Below are 21,180 nucleotides of genomic sequence, written 5' to 3'. Positions count from 1 at the left end.
ATCTGATGTTAGGATCTACACACTCCAAATGGCTTTACTAAATGTAAGATCATTAGCAAACAAGACGTTTGAATTAAATGACTTCCTAAAGTCACAACAGTTGGACTTTCTGAGTCTGTAGCTTTTTCGGGGCTGGTCCCTCCTAATTTCTCATTCTTCAGCCTCCCTCGGTCCTCTGGTAGGGGGGGAGGCTTAGCCACTGTGTTCAACGCTCGATTTCATTGCCATCAAACATTACAGCACGACTCATTTTCTAGTTTTGAACTCCAGCTGTTTGAGTTACACCTGAATTCTGCTGCGCCTTTACTGTGTGCCCTCATATATCGCCCTCCCAAGTTTAACAAGGATTTTATCAAAGAGTTTTCAGGTTTTATGGCTGGAATCGTTCTTAAATTTGACAGTTTTTTAATCCTTGGTGATTGTAACATCTATGTCTGCTGTGACTAAACTTTTGGTCAAGGACTTTTTAAATATTATTGACTCTTAACTTGATCCAGTGGGTTACTGGTCCCACGTAGGGCTGGGCGATATGACCCAAAATTCATATCTCGATATTTTTTAGCTGGATGGCGATATAAGATATATATCTCGATATTTTTTTTAAGCCATAAAGTAAGAACAAAAAGAGAGTTCTTAGTCAAAGCTGTGTCCCAGATGTCACACAGGCACTTTTATTGACATACAGCGCAGATGTACATGAAAAATTACTCAAAATTAAATTATGAGCATTCATTAAATAATAATGCTCCATAAATAAAAGAAAACAATGTTGTTTTTGTGCTAAACAAAGAGCTCACAATTGTGCAGTCAAAATGTAAACTAAAAGACGTTGAGCGTAATAACAAAGACAGACAGATTTCACAGCTGCTCTGTTCCCAAGTTCTACTGCATGACTGACAGCCTGGAGTTTGAAATCCGCTTCATAACCACGTCTCTTACAGGTGCTATTTATGGTCCTTATACACACACACAATACGGTAATACTACGTTGAAGCACAGTACGTATCACTCCGCGAAGCTCCTCAGTAGCCGTAATGCGCCGACAATCTATCAAGCAGTGCAGCTCCGTAACTTACCAAAGTCGAACTAAAACATTTTTGACAGACTGCTGAGCGCCGTGTACCACATAAAATCGGTTCGCGGCCATCAAGCACAACCAGAATTCATACATAAGGCGCGCTATTAACTTTTGAGAGAATGAAAGGATTTTAGGGTTAGCGCGGTTAGCTCGTTAGCTCGTTAGCATGGTTAGCTCGTTAACACGTTGACGCCGTCCAGCCCCACGCATGGGGCGATGCGCAGTAACTCGTTAACGGAGATTTGCCGTGTCCATCTTGTCGCTGCCTGCACGTGAAGCGATGGGGGAGGAGGGGGAGTTGTCTTCAGTGAAGGAGAGAGGCGAGGCCGAGTAACGTTGCGTAGAGACAAAAGTGGACGAAAGAGAGGCAAACTTGTGGCTTTGTTAGTTTATGTGATAATTCTGGAGTCACTTCTTCACCAAGTATGTGCGATGATTTTTTAAAGCATTTTTTAATGACAAGATCCTATTGATTAGGGCCCTTGTCTCGTTGTCTGCTGCCTCAGATCAGAGTCCTTCTCCTGTGTGCTCAGCTGTCTTAGAGCAGTTTGATCCCGTCTCCCTTAAGGACTTGACCGCGGTAGTTAGTAACCTAAGATCATCACACTGCCCCTCTGATTGTCTCCCCCCGAGCTTGCTTAAAAGCACTTTTAATACTGTTGGGCCTTTTATCCTGAGATTAATTAATACGTCCCTTGCTACAGGCTACGTCCCATCATGCTTTAACCCTCAGAGGCTTTAAGTCAAAAAAGGGACCCTTTTGGGTCCCTTTGGATTTTTGATTCTCAATATATCAGTCATTTTAAAGACTAGTTGCATGAAACTTGGCCAGGAGGTGCATTTTAGGATTATTTTTAAAATTCAATGATCCCCTCTATGGTGTTGTGTATAGTAAAGGAGATTCACATAAGTGTTACCACCTGTGTTTATCGTACCATTTTGGGTCCCATTGACTCCCATTATAATCACATATTTTCGATATACTGTAATCCTGACATGTGATAATTTTTTATCTAATGGATCTAAGCCTCAGCCTTCAAAATAAAAGGAAAAATATGTTTTGGATCCAATGAGCACAATATTAGGTACAGCACCACCATAGACATTTTCAGTGGTTTTGAATGCAGGACATGGTTATCTTATTATGCAAAATACATGACAATAAAACAGCTGACCACCATAAAATAGTCTCGATGTAGTGGAGCTGATATAAGAGAGTGGTGTGAATGTGATTGAGAATATATTTATAATATATATTATGGGTCCCCCCCCCCCCCCCCCCAAAAAATAAAAATAAAAATAAAAAATAAACAGGGGTCTTTATGACAATAAAGCTATAAAAACATAAAAAATATTAAGAAAATTATGAAAAACTTTATATCAGTGGATAGGTCTGAAGTTGTTTAAACAAGCTGTAGTTCAGCCTCTTCTTAAAAAACAAAACCTGGACCCAACTGTTCTGTCCAACTACAGGCCTATCTCAAAGCTTCCTTTTCTATCTAAAGTCTTGGAGAAAGTGGTCTACCTACAGTTGCAGGCACACCTTGATTTTAATATGATCTCTGAAAAATTTCAATCTGGTTTTAAATCACTACATAGCACTGAGACGGCACTTTTAAGGATTTTTAACGATATTCTTTTAACTCTGGACTCTGGCAGCCCTGCTGCCCTTTTATTGTTGGACTTGTCAGCAGCTTTTGACACGGTCGACCGTGACATCCTGTTATCACGGCTAGAATTTCATGCTGGCCTAAAAGGATCTGCCCTACAGTGGTTTCGTTCCTATTTGTCAGAAAGGTTTTTTTTATGTCAATATGGGCCCCCACAACTCCAAAATAGCCCCTCTTAAATACGGTGTACCTCAAGGCTCTATTTTGGGTCCTGCCCTGTTCGCACTCTATTTGTTGCCATTGGGCTCCATCTTCTCGCGGTACAGCATTTCATTTCATTGTTTTGCTGATGATTTGCAGATTTATCTACCTTTAAAAGCAGGGTCAGACCATCCGCAGCTCTTATTACGCTGCCTTGATGATGTCAAACAGTGGTTGTCATTAAATTTTTTAAAGCTAAATGAAAATAAAACTGAGGTTGTCATTTTTGGCAACTTTAATCGTATCGACAGCACTCTGGGCACCCTTTCCTCGTATTGTAAAACATGTAAAAAACCTCGGTGTCTACATTGATGGTTCTTTTAAATTGAATAAGCAGGTGAGTGCAGTAGTTCAGTCCTGTTTTTTTCAGTTAAGACAGCTAGCCAAGGTAAAGCCATACCTTCCAGCTAACATCTTTGAGCGTGTTATTCACCTTTTTCTTACTTGCAGATTGGACTACTGCAATTCATTGTATTATGGTCTGGATCAGGCCACCATCCATCGTCTTCAGATGGTTCAAAATGCTGCTGCTCGCCTGCTAACTGGTACCAAACGGAGAGAGCATATAACCTCAGTTTTAGCTTCTTTACACTGGCTTCCTGTCTCCTACAGGATCCAATTTAAACTTCTACTTTTTGTTTTTAAGTCACTTAATGCCCGAGCCCCTCCTTACCTGTCTGAGCTCCTCTCTGCCTATGCTGCCTGCCTAACCTCAAATCCCGTGGTGATAGATCCTTCTCTGTGGCAGGTCCCAGACTTTGGAATAGTCTCCCCTTAAATATTAGATCTGCACAAATACTTGACAGGGCTCTAGACTAACTTTTTGCCATGGGCGTACCGGTACGCCTAACTTTAAAAAGTTAGGCGTACCGGCACAAAAGTTAGGCGCACACAAATTTTCTAATAATTTATATATTATAATGTGTTTTTCTGGATACACTGTGCTTTTTCAGCATTCAAAGATTGATGACACCGTGTCAGAGCACTGGCTATGAATTTCAGAAGGATCAGGCCTTAAGTTAACAGAAAAGTTAGCAATAGTTCCTTTCCTATTACAGCTACATCCACTTCTGTTGTGCCTAGGCTGCTCACTAGGGCTGGGTATCATCACCGATTTCTATAATCCATTCGATTCCGGTTTTCAAAGTCCCAATTCGATTCAACTTAGCCTCAAACAGTTAGAAATATTATAATTCTGATCATTTATCAGCAGTGGCGTGTCCAGCGGGGTGGCCTGGGGGGGCACAAGCCACCCCCCCAACCAGACTGGCCACCCCAGGTGCCACCCCAAAGGCAAAACAATAAAATTCAATCAAATATCAAATGTCCGATTATGTTTTCACGGTGAAGCTCAGATATCCGATTGTAAGTGAATGCAGCATCGGCTTCTGCGCTATGCGCATCACGTTAGCAAAGGTAGGAGAGCCAAGCGCGAAAGATGGCACTGCAAGAAACAATTTTTCGGTGAAAGAAAATGAGGACAGAATAAATGTCCCGGTAAGTAATATTAAGTTTGTTGAGTTTAGTAAACTTCGGTGAAATTAGAATACCAAGGAAAAAAATAACACTTAAAGAATTATTGCAGCCGTCGAATATTTCAGACAGTATGCTACTGAGGGCAGCTAACATAAGAGTTATGAGTTATAAGATATAATCTAAGTCGTAACATTGCTGTATGGAGCTGCAGATTTGGTTGCAGGTTAACATCGCTGGACTGGCCATCGGGCATACCGGGCATATCCCCAGTGACTTATTTTTTATTTTTTTTGTAATGGCATGAACAATGAGAGGTGGTGGATTGGCCAGATGCAGGTCGATGTGTAAAAATAACTCAGTTGTTGGTTGGTGGCTATCGCAGAGCTTCCACAGAGGCCAGCAGGTGGATGAGGGAAGGGGAGGCAGTAGGAGAGCCCCGAGGCAGCCACCAGTCCGAGTGTCAGGTGAACTGAACTTCAGGTAAGAAGTTATGAGCTGCAGTCTATCTGGGTCAGATATAAACCACGTTTAGGTGGAGTTTATTTTCGTTGTGCTGACTTTTTACCCTCAGTTGCAATAACTCATACTGCGTTCTAGCCAGTTTGACGGAGTTTTTATACAGCTGGGTGGGTGCTATGATGTTACTGATAGTGAACTTTATTTTATTCATAAGGTTAGTTAGTAGAGTTGCCAACGGCTCCTTAAAAAAATGGAATGGTCCGTCATTCAGAGAAAATATTACACGTTTTGTATTGAGCTGAGAAGAGACACAGTTTGTCCCGGACTTTCGCTATAATGAAAAAAAGACACAAAGCTGGAGTTATTCTGTCTTTACGCTGCACAGCTGCCTCTTCTTCTCTCATTCTCTCCCCTGCCTCTCCTGTTGCTACTTCAATCATGAAACTGATCAATGATCAGCTGATCGGCTTTTCTCTCTTGTTTGTTTATCGCCCACTTTGCGCCAGAAAGAGGAAACCAGCGGATGTCGCGCTAAACAACAGCAGCACGTTTAAGCTTGATCAGCTGTTGTTAGAATTTATTTAATATTAATTTCTAGTATCAGCTGATGTTTGCTGGAGCCACAGCTGTAAAGCTGCTGGTCATTATGTCGGTTTGGATATGTGGTGAGAGGGAAACATGAAGATGAAACCAGGAGATGTCCTTACTGAATCATCAGAGCTGTGATGGAGAAAAAGGTTTACCTTTTAGGTGACATGAATGAGTTGAAGTTATGAACTGTTTCTGAGAGACAAATAACACCAGGATCCTTTTCTATGTAGCTGACAGCTGGTAACTGTGCAGGGGTGGATCTAGCAAAGTGTTGCCAGGGGGCCAGGTAGGGCATTAACAGGGAAAGGTGGGGCACAAAGAAATACTTTTCTTTCTTATTTTCATTTAAAATATCTAGCTTTTATTAAATAATTATCTAAATCTTACAACCAAAGTTTTTATCTGACGTAAAATGTATAGAAATCATACATATACCAACAAGACTGTACATCACTGTCACAACAGCATTTGTTTTCATTCAAAGTCTTTATGGCTTTAATACCTGGTGGGCCGGTCTGTAGTCAAAATGCCCAATTTTCTGTCCCAGTCCAGCCCTGCAGGTTAATACTGGCAGTGTCACCATGCCAGCTGACTGGATTTCATCATCAGCCAGTGTTGTTCTTTATCAATATTACCACAGTTTACCATAAGGCAGCATAGAAAGTATTTACTTGCTTTCAGGTTTTATTCAAATGTTAGTCTTTTCAGTTGTTTCCCCACTTTTTTTCTGTTTCAAAATCAAACACCAGTTTGTGAGAAGATTATCTTCTTTTTTTAATAGGCAGATAAAGTTTTACATTGGAATTTGTCAATTGTTTGTTACAAATGTTCGTATTTTAATATTAAAAAATGTTTTTGCCCAAAACATATGTGCACTACATGGCAGTAAAAATACTATGCAAATATTGCTGTCCTTGAATGCTGAGTAAACACTGACAAAACACTGATTGTACAGTGGGGCAAAAAAGTATTTAGTCAGCCACCGATTGTGCAAGTTCCCCCACCTAAAATGATGACAGAGGTCAGTAATTTGCACCAGAGGTACACTTCAACTGTGAGAGACAGAATGTGAAAAAAAAAAAAAATCCATGAATCCACATGGTAGGATTTGTAAAGAATTTATTCGTAAATCAGGGTGGAAAATAAGTATTTGGTCAATAACAAAAATACAACTCAATACTTTGTAACATAACCTTTGTTGGCAATAACAGAGGTCAAACGTTTACTATAGGTCTTTACCAGGTTTGCACACACAGTAGCTGGTATTTTGGCCCATTCCTCCATGCAGATCTTCTCGAGAGCAGTGATGTTTTGGGGCTGTCGCCGAGCAACACGGACTTTCAACTCCCGCCACAGATTTTCTATGGGGTTGAGGTCTGGAGACTGGCTAGGCCACTCCAGGACTTTCAAATGCTTCTTACGGAGCCACTCCTTTGTTGCCCGGGCGGTGTGTTTTGGATCATTGTCATGTTGGAAGACCCAGCCTCGTTTCATCTTCAAAGTTCTCACTGATGGAAGGATGTTTTGGCTCAAAATCTCACGATACATGGCCCCATTCATTCTGTCCTTAACACGGATCAGTCGTCCTGTCCCCTTGGCAGAAAAACAGCCCCATAGCATGATGTTTCCACCCCCATGCTTCACAGTAGGTATGGTGTTCTTGGGATGCAACTCAGTATTCTTCTTCCTCCAAACACGACGAGTTGAGTTTATACCAAAAAGTTCTACTTTGGTTTCATCTGACCACATGACATTCTCCCAATCCTCTGCTGTATCATCCATGTGCTCTCTGGCAAACTTCAGACGGGCCTGGACATGCACTGGCTTCAGCAGCGGAACACGTCTGGCACTGCGGGATTTGATTCCCTGCCGTTGTAGTGTGTTACTGATGGTGACCTTTGTTACTTTGGTCCCAGCTCTCTGCAGGTCATTCACCAGGTCCCCCCGTGTGGTTCTGGGATCTTTGCTCACCGTTCTCATGATCATTTTGACCCCACGGGATGAGATCTTGCGTGGAGCCCCAGATCGAGGGAGATTATCAGTGGTGTTGTATGTCTTCCATTTTCTGATGATTGCTCCCACAGTTGATTTTTTCACACCAAGCTGCTTGCCTATTGTAGATTCACTCTACCCAGTCTGGTGCAGGTCTACAATACTTTTCCTGGTGTCCTTCGAAAGCTCTTTGGTCTTGGCCATGGCGGAGTTTGGAGTCTGACTGTTTGAGGCTGTGGACAGGTGTCTTTTATACAGATGATGAGTTTAAACAGGTGCCATTCATACAGGTAACGAGTGGGGGACAAAAAAGCTTCTTACAGAAGACGTTACAGGTCTGTGAGAGCCAGAGATTTTCCTTGTTTGAGGTGACCAAATACTTATTTTCCACCCTAATTTAGGAATAAATTCTTTACAAATCCTACCATGTGAATTCATGGATTTTTTTTTTCACATTCTGTCTCTCACAGTTGAAGTGTACCTCTGGTGCAAATTACTGACCTCTGTCATCATTTTAAGCGGGGGAACTTGCACAATCGGTGGCTGACTAAATACTTTTTTGCCCCACTGTATCTCTTGTACTTTATCAACGCAGTATCTAAAAACTTTGCACCGTAGTGGTTAAAATCTTATTCTAATAAGAGTTAAAAGTGCATTCGGTTATTAGGTTTATAGGATTATTGAATTATGGTTAACGGTTGGTAGAATTTTTTTTAAACATTATCTGCCAATTACATCTGCCACCCTTCTCCAAATCTGTGCCCCTACCTGGCCCCCCCAACAAAAATTTTCTAGACACGCCACTGTTTATCAGTACTGACTTCATCAGAATTGTGAACATCACAGCAGATGCCTTTGTGTGAAAGTAACTGAGAATACAACACAGAAAAACATGAAGGAGATTTTCCTGGTCTGGCTTTTTATAGCAGATAACCTTAAAAATATTCTACAATGTTCTGCATATAAAGCTTAAATTTCTTCAGTATTGAACAACAGAAAAAAATAGGCTTTCTTGTCCGAGGTCATTTAGGTGAAAAAAAGAAAAGAAAAAGACAGCAGCCGACAGCGCTGTAAACAACGGTAGACTGGTGGGTAATAAGCGAATGAATAATACAGAAAACAGAGATTGGAGACGGGAAACTGTTCTTGAAGTACAGAGAGAGAGAGAGAGAGAGAGCTAGCTGTGCATGAAGTGTGATTTTAATAGTCGTGGAAGCAAAACAGCAAAATTCATGACGACATTGATCAAATGTGAAGCGCAGTTTGCTGCTTCTTTTGCTGCTGGCTCTGTGAATTTTGGCTGGAGAGAGAAAAACCTGCAGCTCAGAATCAGCGCAAAAAGACGTAATCACAGCGAACAGTTGGTCGCACAGGTGCAACCAATTTTTTTTTTTTTTTTTTTTTTTTTTTAAGTCGCACCACTGAAAAATTTGGTCGCACTCTAGAGCCCTGCTTGAGCAATTTAAATCTTTACTAAAGACACATTTCTATGCCCTGGCTTTTAACACACTATGACCCAAGCATTTTGGTCTTATTTGAATTAGTTTAGTTATTGTTTTAATTCTTTTACTGTCCTTTTATTGTTTTTTTTATTGTTATTATTGTATTACATTGTTGCTTTTTAATACCATTTTCATATTGTTAAGCACTTTGTGCAGCATCGGCTGTTTGAAATGTGCTATATAAATAAATTTGACCTTGACCTTATATCGGGATATGAGATTTGGTCATATCGCACAGCCCTATTATAATTATTTATAAAGTGTTTTTTACAAACTCTAACATTAGGTAACCGATGGATTTTCCAGTTTGAGTGCAGCTGGTCAAACAGCCAAAGAATATTCTCAGTTTCTTAAAACCATTTTGCAGCCAGTGACAGCACAAAAGTGAACACTTAAACTGACTTTTAGTGTCGTTGTTTTCCTTAGCGATTCAGTCACTAGTTAGCTAACATAAACTAATGTAATTCTATTAGCCTCAACCAACCACATGAGGTCACATTCCATACTGACGGAAGATGGCGCAAAACATAAGACTTTAAGCACTTGTACTTGTACTTATGTTAGTTTTTGAAAGCAAAGCTTAATGATGTAAATTAAGCTTTACGTGTAGAGTTTCAAGCCCCATTTGAGTAGCGTTTATGTAAAAATACAGTAGTCGTGTCCAAATTCATGGGCTGCATCCTCCCGAGGACCCGGCCTTCGCAGTCTACGTGGGCCAGGTCCTCAGAAGGTCGGGTAGGCCGGAAGTAAACAGCTGTGAAATTGGACGGTCTAGCCTTCTGAGTAGCGTCACCGCTGTCTCGGTGGAGTTTAATAAACTCGGCTGTCTGCTCCTTGCTATCTAAAATATAACAGGACACTGGCGTAAATTCTCGACCATCTCACACTTCTGTTTAATCAGTTTTCTGTTTGACGTTTATTCAGCTGTGTGAAAACCAAGGAGGAACCCACCAGGGGGATTAATAAAGTTTTATTTTATCTAATCTAATAACTTTAATCTCAGCCAAACCGATTTACTCGCGAACAAATAAAACACTGAAAAAAGCCAGACAATAACATTTTTAGGTTGTCTAAGTGACTTATATATTACGTTTAACCTGAGTAGCGAAAGTCGGTGATCTGAAAATGATGTGCCGGGAGTTGTGTCGTTCTCAGCGGCTCTAGTGACCCTCAAGCTCTCGGCTAGCTATCGAGCTGGTGGGTAACAGACGTCTCCGAAAACGTCGGAGCACTTTTGCAAATATGCGATATCTTGATAACCTGAGCAGATATTTGAAGTTTACACACCCACATTCTCGCCTGAAAATATGTTAAAAGTTTATTTTGTGACCCAGAAAGATTAAAAAGAGTAATTTTAAAACTTAGTAGCGGCCGCCATTGCCGGAAACTGGAGTTTGGCTGGGCCGCGCTATGAATTCTGGGATATGGTGGGCCACGAAGGACACACCCAACCCATCCTTCAAATTCGAGGAAAAGGACGCATTTGCCGGCTGCATTCGGAGGAGTCTACGAATTTGGACAGCCTTCGGCACGTCGCTGTGACGTAATCGGTCTACAAATGCGGCCTCAGGAGGATGCAGCCCATGAATTTGGACACGACTGCTCCTTACCAACCACCAAGGAACGTATGAGCGCCAATCTCAAAGAAAACCGTTAGTAATACCTGTAAAAACTCTCAATGATGCAGTAGAAAAAAAAACTGCTGTCGTATTATAAGCACATTTATCTTGGTAGCTACTGTAATTACATTCGTTTGTGTGACCCGCAAAGACCCGTATGGGCTCAAAATGTGGTCATAAATATTTTGTACTTGTAAATCGGTTTTGTACTTGTAAATCAGGATTTGTATGTGTAAAAAAATTTGTGCGTGCGTAAAAAAGATTTGTATGTGTAAAAAAAAAAAAAAAAAAATTGTGTGTGCGTAAAAAAGATTTGTATGTGTAAAAAAGATTTGTGCGTGAGTATAAAAGATTTGCAGGGGTTCTTTTGGCTAAAAAAAAAAAAAACCCCTGCAAGTTACAAGTACGAATTTTGACCCTATTTTTCTTCCTTTCATCTGATTGGTCAATGTCATGTCAATCACAAATGTAACAATCCAATCAGAGAACAGATGGGTTTGGCCGTCGGAAGGCCGCTTTTTTTGAACTGCAGGTCTTTGAAGGAAATAAATGCCCTTTTACATGCCAACCCAGCGTTTTCCTTCATCACCACAAAGGAAAACAGTCTGTGGTCGTCCGAGTTTGGTGATTTTTGTGTCACAGGTCTACGTGTTTAATATAGGGACTACCACAGCCTTTTCACCAGCGCTGCGGAACGCAGGGTGGGGGCGGGCAGTGTTTTGTAAATGACAGTCTTCATTACAAAGCTTTCTTCGTTATGAATTAGCATACATGTTTTTACATTTGAAGAACTAGCAAAAAAACCAAACTCTTGTAGAGGACATAAAGTCAGAGATAGAAACGACAAGGAGCAGGTGCATCTAGTACAGGTAGAGCTGCTGCAAAAACCCACAGAGCTCAGCAGCCAGCGCAACAAATTCTGGATCCTTTGCTTTTAGTTAGCAGTTAGCATTAGCAGCACATCCTGCTCTGATGTGAAAGGACTTTTATGCTGCGCACTGTGACTCACAGCAATGGTCCCAGGTCAGCCCTGACTTTGTGTTAAACTAATCCTAAAGTAATAACGGTATTTCTAACCACTGATATACCACAACTTTTTCCTTTCAACAGCTACTGAAAGTTAGGGGACCTAGCTGCTATTGGATATTTATATAGAGATCCTCCAGCTTCAAACTGTATTACCCTTCAAGGACCTGCAGTTCAAAAAAAAGCGCCCCTCCGACAGCCAAACCCATCTCTGCTCTCTGATTGGATTGTTACATTTGTGATTGACATGACATTGGCCAATCAGATGAAAGGAAGAAAAATAGGGTCAAAATTCGTACTTGTAACTTGCAGGGGTTTTTTTGACACACAAGTCCACACACAAATCTTTTTTACGCACGCACAAATTCTTTTTACACATACAAAACTGATTTACAAGTACAAAATATTTATGACCACATTTTGAGCCCGTAGACCCGCTCTGCAGAGAACTTCACAGGCATACATTAAATTACTGGGTTGCAGTGATGATAAGTAAATGTGTCTAACAGTGGGGTCAAGTAAAGCCTCAACCGTCTAAATAGCAGGAACTTTTTCTTCTTTTTTTTCCACGACAAGATTAAACTTCGAAATTTTAAATATACTTTTCAATTATTTTAAATATTTTAAACGAGGCGAAAAACGGGACACATGTTATCACAGAAATGTTTGACATCATCTTGAAAATTAGCACTATTAGCACAACCCTATCGTTTAGTTATTGTCTTTTCTGACAGTCCAGTCTAGTGTCAGAAAACAACATTATTCCAAACCTTTCATGTTAAGAACTTATTTTAATGCTAACTAATTACCTATTATCACACGTTACTTCAATAACGCAAAAGCTAGTATCATATCAGGTACCAAGTTAATAGGCGAGGGCTCATTATGATGATTGTCCCTCAGTTTAAAAGCACACAGAATTATAGTAGCGAACCATGCAGGATTTAGTACATAACTTACCGTTTTTACACCTTGAAATCCTGCCGAGTGTTCTGGAAGTACCGTCGACGTTAGCTCCTTGAAGACCTGCCACCGTTAGCCTAGCCAAAAAGAAAAAAAAACGCCCGTAGCCCCAGCGGCGCTAAACTTCTCCTCACCTAAACTTTGCAGATTTAACCCAGTGAGCTAAATGTTAGTCCAGGCTCGGTGTTTTTATCGTTTCGTGTAATTTGTCTACCACTTTTAAAGACTGATTTTCGTGGTAACAAAATAATCGAACTCGACGACCGATTACCGTTAACACGTCCAACTCCCAACCACGCGCGTGCCCAAAGTCGTTTCCCTCCTCCCACCCGGAACTGTTATTCGCGCTTTTTTTTCTTTTTCCTTTTTTGTCCCGTGCTCATATTAGTATATGGTGCAATATAAAATGAAATAAAATTCCACAATTAGATTTATTAGATTTTTTAAAATTAATTTGTTAATGACCCATCCGTCACGTTTTTTTAAAAGTTATCTGAAAAGCATTCAGTTAAAGTAGGAACACTCACTAGAGAGGTCACACTTCTCCCATAAATAAAAATAACAATATTTAAAATACAACTTTAATGTATACTTTCTAAACTATAAAACGTACCAAGAAATGAATTTTCTATGAATTAGTTGTGACTCATATTTGTCTTGAACCTGTCTTAAAGAATTCAAACTATTATATTCACTTAGAAGAGTTAGAAGAGCACTTTACTCTCAGATTACTGTTTACCTGTTTGTTTGGGGGGGGGGGGGGGGTGTTTTGGTTTTTTTTAAGTTACCAAAAGTAGAATCAGAGAAAGAGCCTAAACTATTTATTAGTTATGCTGCTGGTTTCCGTCCATAGAACTGGTTTTGGTTCTTTTCCTGTAAAGGCTGTTCTTCCTTGCTACTGTCACCAAGTTTTTGTTCATAGTGCATCAACATATCACAGGGTTCTCTTTGTAGGCTATTGTAAGGTTTTGCCATACAATATTTAAAAAACAGCTAAAAACTCATCTTTTTAAACTTGCCTTTGGTTGATTTATGTTTTTATGTTTTAGCTTTTCTGTGAAGCACTTTGTGATTTTTATCTTGAAAGGTGCTATACAAATAAAATTTTACTTACTTAATATTGTTCACTTGCCAATTGTTGTTGTTAACAGGTGCAAAAATAAAACAGGTTGTACCAATGCTGTAACCAAGCACTCTGACAGTATAAATAGTTTGGGTGAGGTTAGATATATATGAGGTGTGTATATATATATATATATAAGGAACAGACATGAGGTATTTGTTAGGGGTAAAACTGGCCAAAACACACAGAGCAGAAATACACCCACTTAGTTTTAGTTTAATTTTAATGGCAATAAATATTTATTTTGAAAGTAAAATATTTGCTTTAGCAACTTTTATATATAAAAATATTAACGTATGCAGTTATTGTCTGTTTATCAATTAAAAAGACCATTTGAATCATCTTGCCAGCTGACCTGACCTTACAGTAAGAAATGCGCAGACCGCAAAATACCTTGTACTTTTTGAAAACTGCACATGCTCAGGAAACTATAATGTGTAAAAACAAAATCCTGCTATTTCCTCAGAATTGATATGAGCTGGAACTTTCCATAAGAAAAAAATATTTTCAAGAACTCACAATGAGAAAATAAGACAAAAATAGGGTGGTGAGAAATTCATTTTCTATGAATTAGCTGTGACTCATATTTGTCTTGAAGTAAATAAATGCCAAAAGAAAGAAAGCTTAATTATGTTTAAGAGCTCCTGTTTTTGCAGAAGTGGGTGGAGGAAAGAGGAAAGGTTGCCTCAGGAGTTATTTCACCAGAATCCTTCCTCCACACAAACAGGACAAAAGGAAATGTGCCACTCTATGCAGATAAAGTTCAAAAGCTACTAGCAGTATGAGTACTCATATTCGGACATAGACATTTGCAGAGCTAAGCACTGGTATGATTACAGAACTTCAGCATCATTAAATGTGAGCACGTGTTTTTATTTAACATCACACAGCTGCTCTCTTATCTTACAAAACCAGTGTAAGAACAGTAATAAAGGTACCACAGACCTTTAATAATGTGTGTGCAACCTGCCACACAGTTGTGTCATGTAATAAGAAGAGCAAGGATGCTAATGTTGCATTTTTCATGTAGCAGAGACTGTCATCTCAAAAGAGTAAAAGTGCTTATGATATCTGGGAAATCAGAGTGAACACCCCCTCCCTAACCAAAGTTTTTATTATAATTATATAAAAGATAAGGATATATGATAATTATGCTTTATTGCTCACAGCCATAGTATTTGTTTTTTTTAGTGCTGTATTCAAAAGGTACATTTTCTTGTGATTTGAGTAGTCATCCTGCAAGGGGCAGAATATTTAAATAAGTCACGCAAATGTGACGAAGAAAGTCTGTGGCACGAAATCTAATATCTAAAAAAATCATATCTTGCACCTGTTGTGGCTGTGATAGTTGCTACAAGCAGTGTTGTCTTTAGAAGGGCGAGATGTCATCAGAACCAGTGCGTAATGGCCACATGGATGCATGGATGCTCAAAGCTGTAAGCAAAGTGTCAAAACTCTGGCTTCGTCCCAAAGCTCTTTTTTTTTTTTTTTTAGCAAACACGAAAGTAATTTTCATTTGAACATTTAATCCAACAACCAAATAAGTGTGTGCGGCTGTGCTCATGCATGAATGAGTTAGTCTGTAAGCACAGTTATAGGCCCATGTGGTTCTATCTGTTGACTATTCTTGACTTCACTATTGGTGTAGAACCTAACGAAACTGAGACATCTCCCTTTACAAAGTGTTCTACAAGTTCCTGACACACACACACACACACACACACACACACACACACGTACATATATAATTTGCAGACCCAATATTACTCGCCCCATATGCATGACTCTTAACTGATGCCCATGACCTCTTAACTGTTTCTCACATCAAAGTCTGGGGTCCACTCTCTTACTGTCAGTCAAGTTCATGATCCTTCCTGAGGGAATGAGCTGAGCTGTACAATCACAATCTTTCCCTCTATAAAACATTATTGTTCCCATTACCTGTAAGTTAGTACAACTTTGTGTTCCAGTGGTCAGCTTGGTATTAAATGCAACAACTGCCTGGTAACAAGATAGTGATTTGAATCAAGTGTTGTGGAGCAGGGAAGCACCTAAAAATCTAAAACAAGAAGTCCCAGTGACTATACTAAAATTTTTAGTATATATGTCTCAAAAACCAGTAGACAGACTGGGGGAGCGTGAGAGAGAAACACCTATCCACCTTTAAAGGTTAGGAAAATGAGACAGAGTGGTTTGGTGGAAAGCTCTGTGTTTGGGTTCAATCGGAAATCGGAAGTACGTCACCAGTCAGCTTCCGTTGCCATTTTGACGAGAAGAGCCGAGCGCCTGGTGGGACTGCGTGTTTATCGTTCGTGGGTTTAATTTGAACGAAACAACCCGTCACAATGGCTATGCAAGCAGCAAAACGCGCTAATGTAAGTGTGAGAAAGTGGGACTGTGAATTTTGTGATAAATAGAGCTTCAGAAACATTAGCTCAGTTAGCTTCGAAGCTAGCCTTAGCTTGTGTTAGCGCACGGTTAGCCACTTAGCACGTTAGCAAAATGAAAACAACAACATTGTATCGTAACATTTCTCGTTGGTGCTTTTTATGATGTCTATCTTGAGCACACGGTTAAAGTCGTCTTCTGTTTGAGATGATTGATGCTGTTCGGGCTTTGGTCGTTAGTTTAAATGTCTGAGTTGTATACGTAAGGGCAGGAGAGGGTTGAAGGGGCTGGTGGGTAAAATAAAAGGAAGAAAATAAAACGGTTTACTACTGATTTAACTTAACTCCGGCAAGGTTTGAGTTAAATGTCTACAAGCTACGTTTCCGCGGTAGCTTTGTGTTGAATGCTCGTCAGTAGTCGTAACTTCAACAGTGTTTATTTATCCGAACTGTTTTATTGTTTTTTTGTGCTGCAGATCCGATTACCTCCTGAGGTGAACAGAATCCTGTATGTCAGGAATCTTCCTTATAAGATCACAGCAGAGGAAATGTATGATATCTTTGGGAAATATGGACCAATACGACAAATCAGAACGTAAGTGTTTCACTGTAGATTTTCAGAAATAGCAGTTGAAGTGCATGAAGTCATATTTTGGAGTTGGACTCCACGTTTATCTGTCTTTCTCTATCTTTGACCAATATCTTCAAATGTTATTCAAATCTCTCAATTATTTAAAGTGGACATAAAAGCACTACATCTTTCTGCTACTTTACTGTACATTAGCTAACTAGTCACAGAACTGATAACTCTGTAAAAAACAGGTACATTGAAACTTAAAAGCAGTCTAAGGAGGTCACTTTTCTCCATGTTAAAAAACCAAGGACATACTGTCCACCACTGTAGGACTAAGCATTGTTAGCTAGCTCCAGGGTACCTTGGGTGAGCAGACAGAAGGGCTGGCAGAGCAGATGCCCCACAGGCTGCGGCAAGCACTGTTGTATGCAATAAAATAGTCTTTCTTTTCCCAAGCGTTTCCAACCAGGTTACACCATAATGAGTTACGACATGTGTATCAGATCTGAAACATAGCTAAGTTCCTTACTGATGCATGATCAGGAATCTTAGCATTCATTGGTGTGTTCACAATGAGAATAGACAGACCAAAAACAAAAAATGGCAGCCTCAGAGGAAGAGGTGCAAACAAATTATGCTATTTTGCTAAACAAATTGTCCTTCCTCATCTAATAGTTTTGTATTATGGCACATTATTTGTTCAAAGTCTGATCTAAATTTGAATTTGGTGGTAATTTTATTGCGTTAGAGCACTGACTGCAAGAAACCGCAAGGTATGACCATCACGACTGAATTTCTGAAGCATTTCCTCTAAACTTTGTATTAGCCCGGAGCTTCTAGCCAAGATAATAAGACTGGATTCAGAGATAAACAGTACAAAGTGGGGTAGATGGTACATAAAAATCAATCTTCTAGCAAATGACATAATGACATTATGTGGAGGACTGCTATGAGAATGGATCCCTGATGTCCTTTGATGACCTGAGGAAGAAGAATCTGTCCTGAAGAAACTTTGTTTTATATCTCCAGTTAAGATCTTTTCTTAAAGCCACTTGGTTAAAAACTGCTCCATGAAGGAAACTCGCCTGGTCTTATTTCAAAAGTGTATTCTGTCTTAATGTGTGCTGTTCCAGAACCGGGGTCACAGGTCAAGGGAGATGTGGGGCTGTGATTTGCATGTAACAAGTGATGCAAAACGAGGGTCGCAATTATGTCAGAAATGTTTAAGTGCAACCATTAATTGCAGATACAGACTGACCCATTATGACTTTCTCCATCAAACGTACAATTCGGCAAAAAATTTGCATAAATATAAACCAGCGTTATGTAGGCTGTGCTTTAGATGTAGCCTTGAGGAGGGTTCATTCCTGCACAGTACGTGGTTTTGCACAAAGGTACATTCTGGCATAACTTTTCCAACATTATGTCAAAACCTTTAGTTACCCTCTCCATTAGATCCTCAAATATGTTTATTAAGAAACTTTACAAATGTTGTAACAAAAACAAAACCACTCTGCATAGAATCCTATACAAAGGTTGATAGAATACATAAACTTATAGTTATCAGAGTCAAGCATTGACTTCTCTTGTTTTTGCTGCTTCTTCAACTTGAAAATCTTGCAAAAAAAGGACAAAGAAATACTTCTTTCACATTATCTCATTGAGTGCATCACTTCAAAGTTGAAGTGAGAAAAAGCAAAGCCAAAATGTAATGGATGGAGATTTCCCCCCCCCCCCTCACTGTGGACAGTATCCGGATGGATAACTAGCTGAAAACTAATGCTTTAAATGGTAAATGGCCTGTATTTGTATAGCGCTTTACTTAGTCCCCATGAACCCCAAAACGATTTACCCATTCACACACTGGTGATGGCAGCTACATTGTAGCCACAGCTGCCCTGGGGCGCACTGACAGAGGCTTTAAACACCTGTTTGATAGTTGACATGACAGTTTTTTAAAAGTAGGGCTCCATGTTTTAAATTAGTCTTAATAAATGTAGTTTTAGGTGTTTGTACTGGGTGAAGATTGCTCGAGGTTTGAATTTGATCCACAAATGTCGCTAACAAAGCCACTATCCCTAATCAGGGGATAAACAGGTGAGATATTTAGCAAATGTAGCACGCTTTCTTAAAGTTGTGTTTTCAGCATGCAGGCAGTGGGCAAATTTAAGCGAATGTTCCAGTAAAATCTCCACAAAAAGTCACAAACAGTGTAAATCCAAAGCTAGCCGGACCATAACCTCAAACAAGTAAATAATGGCTAAAATCACAGTGTTTTTAAATTCACTCAGTCTAAGGTTAGTGACGATGAGGTTGCTAAAAGTTCCACTGCTGATGAGAAGAAAGATGGTCCTGACCAGAGCTCTGACTCTGCCAGCGTTCTTCAAGAACATAAAATCCAACAGACCTGTGTGGACTCTTATTTGCCTTTATACAGACTAGTCCATGTGATTGTTCAGTGCAATGGCACCAGCTGCACATGCACGGTCCCAGAACTATAAGGTTACTATACTGGCATGTCCCAAAGGTCGTGTATTCCCTGCATTGCAGTGAGAGAGCTCCTGGATGTCCTGGCCAGTAAAGTAATAATTTTTTAAAAAGTCCACTTTATTCAGCTCAGAGGAGGTCTAACATTTAATTAAAAAAACACCCCGCTGTCATGTGTATACAATAATAACACAGGAAATAAGAGAGGGCTAAGAAAACAGGAAAATGCCCCACTGTCACCCACCATCAGTAGGTCTGGTAATGATTTCCTGTGTCTGATGTTTTTCGTAGAGGGAACACGCCTGAAACAAGAGGAACCGCTTATGTCGTATATGAAGACATCTTTGATGCCAAGAACGCCTGTGACCACCTGTCAGGCTTCAATGTCTGCAATCGTTACCTCGTGGTCCTCTACTACAATGCAAACAGAGTACGTATGAGCATTACATCACTGCAGGCACAAAGGTCTTTTGGACCACATGGTTCTTGGAGGTCCCTGAAAGTAACTCTGTTCCTCCAAGCTACATAGATAGCTTCAGGGCTTCTCAATGTTTGCGTTTGAGCTGACAGTATAACTGCTAACATGACCTAACAGCCAGCTGGTGAATGACACAGCAAAACATGTCATTGCTGTGTCATTGCTTTCCTGATGATAGCAGAGCTCGAGTCTTTGGCCAGCACGCGAGGAACAGAGTAGCTGTAGCACCACCCCCTCCATCACTTAAATGCTTTTATGCTACATTGAGAAGAAACAGAGGGTGCAAATACAGCCGGTATGGCTTTTTTAAAAACTTTGTTGTAATCCTTTGTTTTCAGTCTTCACTTTTTCAGTGTTTAGATGCCAAAGGCAGAAAATCACGTGTAATTGTGCTTTAATGAATCAGCATTTTGTTGTATTTCCTCAGCTACTTCTAAACATGTATAAAGACTTAAAGTTCCCCAAACTATCCCTGCAGTGCCGACACACAAATGAGGACAAAGTGCTCTCACAGAACAGGGCTTAGTCTGTGCTTTAATATTAAATAATATATAGTTTTGCATTTCTATAAAATGAACAGAATATTCATGTACTTTTTTTTAATCAACTCTTTTCGCAGGCTTTCCAGAAAATGGACACAAAAAAGAAAGAAGAACAGCTGAAGTTGCTAAAAGAGAAATACGGCATCAACACAGACCCTCCAAAGTAGTCTTCATAAAGCATTTCTTTTCAGTTCTAGATGTGACATGTTGCTCTGTTTGGACTGGTTTGTTCTAGTACAGTTGTTGCTTATACATCCTTATTTTGGTTTTCTGATTTTCATGATCAAATCTGTATGAACCTGGTTACACCGTCAGTATTTGAGTTCAGACCAGGGCAAAATCTGCTTGTCAGTTTAACTTTAAATTTTTGTTGTGTTCCTGTCAAAGTGATTGACAAGCGAGACAACCTCTTTAGCAGGAGACACGTCCTAGTTTTCACCCAGGGCAACATGTTAAAGTCTGCTAGAGCACATTGCTTTTCTCTCCATACTTTTAATTTAAAGCTGACCATGGATTTTCATTTCTATAAAATAAATCTTTTTTTCTAAAAGCTGCCATCTCCTTGTGTTTTTAACATACTGTAGATGTAATTTAGTGGAAATGCTGTCCTCTGCGTGAACCCATTTAGATCAATAGACTGTGCATTTTCCACATTTGCACAAGGGTTAGGGGTCGGCCGATTCTTAGTTTGCCTCAGGTTTTAAATGGCTTGTGATGCATCCCTGGGGTTTCAGTGGGATGATGAGTGTGGAGACGAGAGCCGCATGGTGACCTCTGTGCAGTCAGTGGTGTGCAGAGTCATGGGTAAACACCACAGGCTTTCTCAGTCACTTCCTCTGAACAGTGTTTGCATTCCAAAGTATTACCAGGAAAACACAGGATTTCCAGAGGAAGAAAAGACGATCACAATTTTAATATTAACATTAAATCATTCCTTAATAGTGACACCTAGTGGTTGTACAAGGACATTTCAGATGATTTTATTAGCTGCGTCATTACAAGGTTTTCTATG

General features: G+C 39.8%; 2 protein-coding genes across 5 annotated transcripts in view; one reads left to right on the top strand and one right to left on the bottom strand.

The window, feature by feature from the left end:
- Positions 1–12,907, bottom strand: part of tdrd6a (tudor domain containing 6a) — a 28,848-nt gene extending 15,941 nt beyond the window's left edge. For all 4 annotated transcript variants that reach the window (XR_013093074.1, XR_013093073.1, XM_004542273.4 and 1 more), the window contains exon 1: positions 12,575–12,907. The gene's annotated coding sequence lies outside the window, so the exon portion shown is untranslated. The remainder of the gene's footprint in view (positions 1–12,574) is intronic.
- Positions 12,908–15,916: 3,009 nt separating this feature from the next.
- On the top strand, positions 15,917–20,718 carry sf3b6 (splicing factor 3b, subunit 6). The gene is made up of 4 exons (XM_004542274.4): positions 15,917–16,075; positions 16,564–16,682; positions 19,440–19,578; positions 20,246–20,718. The coding sequence occupies exons 1-4, from the start codon at positions 16,046–16,048 to the stop codon at positions 20,333–20,335; spliced, it is 378 nt and encodes a 125-aa protein (XP_004542331.1). The 5' UTR covers positions 15,917–16,045; the 3' UTR covers positions 20,336–20,718.
- Positions 20,719–21,180: the final 462 nt, after the last annotated feature.

This window comes from Maylandia zebra, linkage group LG15 (assembly GCF_041146795.1).
Source record: "Maylandia zebra isolate NMK-2024a linkage group LG15, Mzebra_GT3a, whole genome shotgun sequence".
Classification (NCBI taxonomy): Eukaryota; Metazoa; Chordata; class Actinopteri; order Cichliformes; family Cichlidae; genus Maylandia; species Maylandia zebra.
Note: the sequence above shows the minus strand (reverse complement) of the source record. Positions and strands in the feature narration are given on the sequence as shown.

Coding starts and splice junctions, on each gene's coding strand:
- sf3b6 (XM_004542274.4), top strand. CDS start 16,046: ATGGCTATGCAAGCAGCAAAACGCGCTAAT. Junction 16,683..19,439: donor CCAATACGACAAATCAGAAC/GTAAGTGTTTCA, acceptor TGTTTTTCGTAG/AGGGAACACGCCTGAAACAA. Junction 19,579..20,245: donor TCTACTACAATGCAAACAGA/GTACGTATGAGC, acceptor CTCTTTTCGCAG/GCTTTCCAGAAAATGGACAC.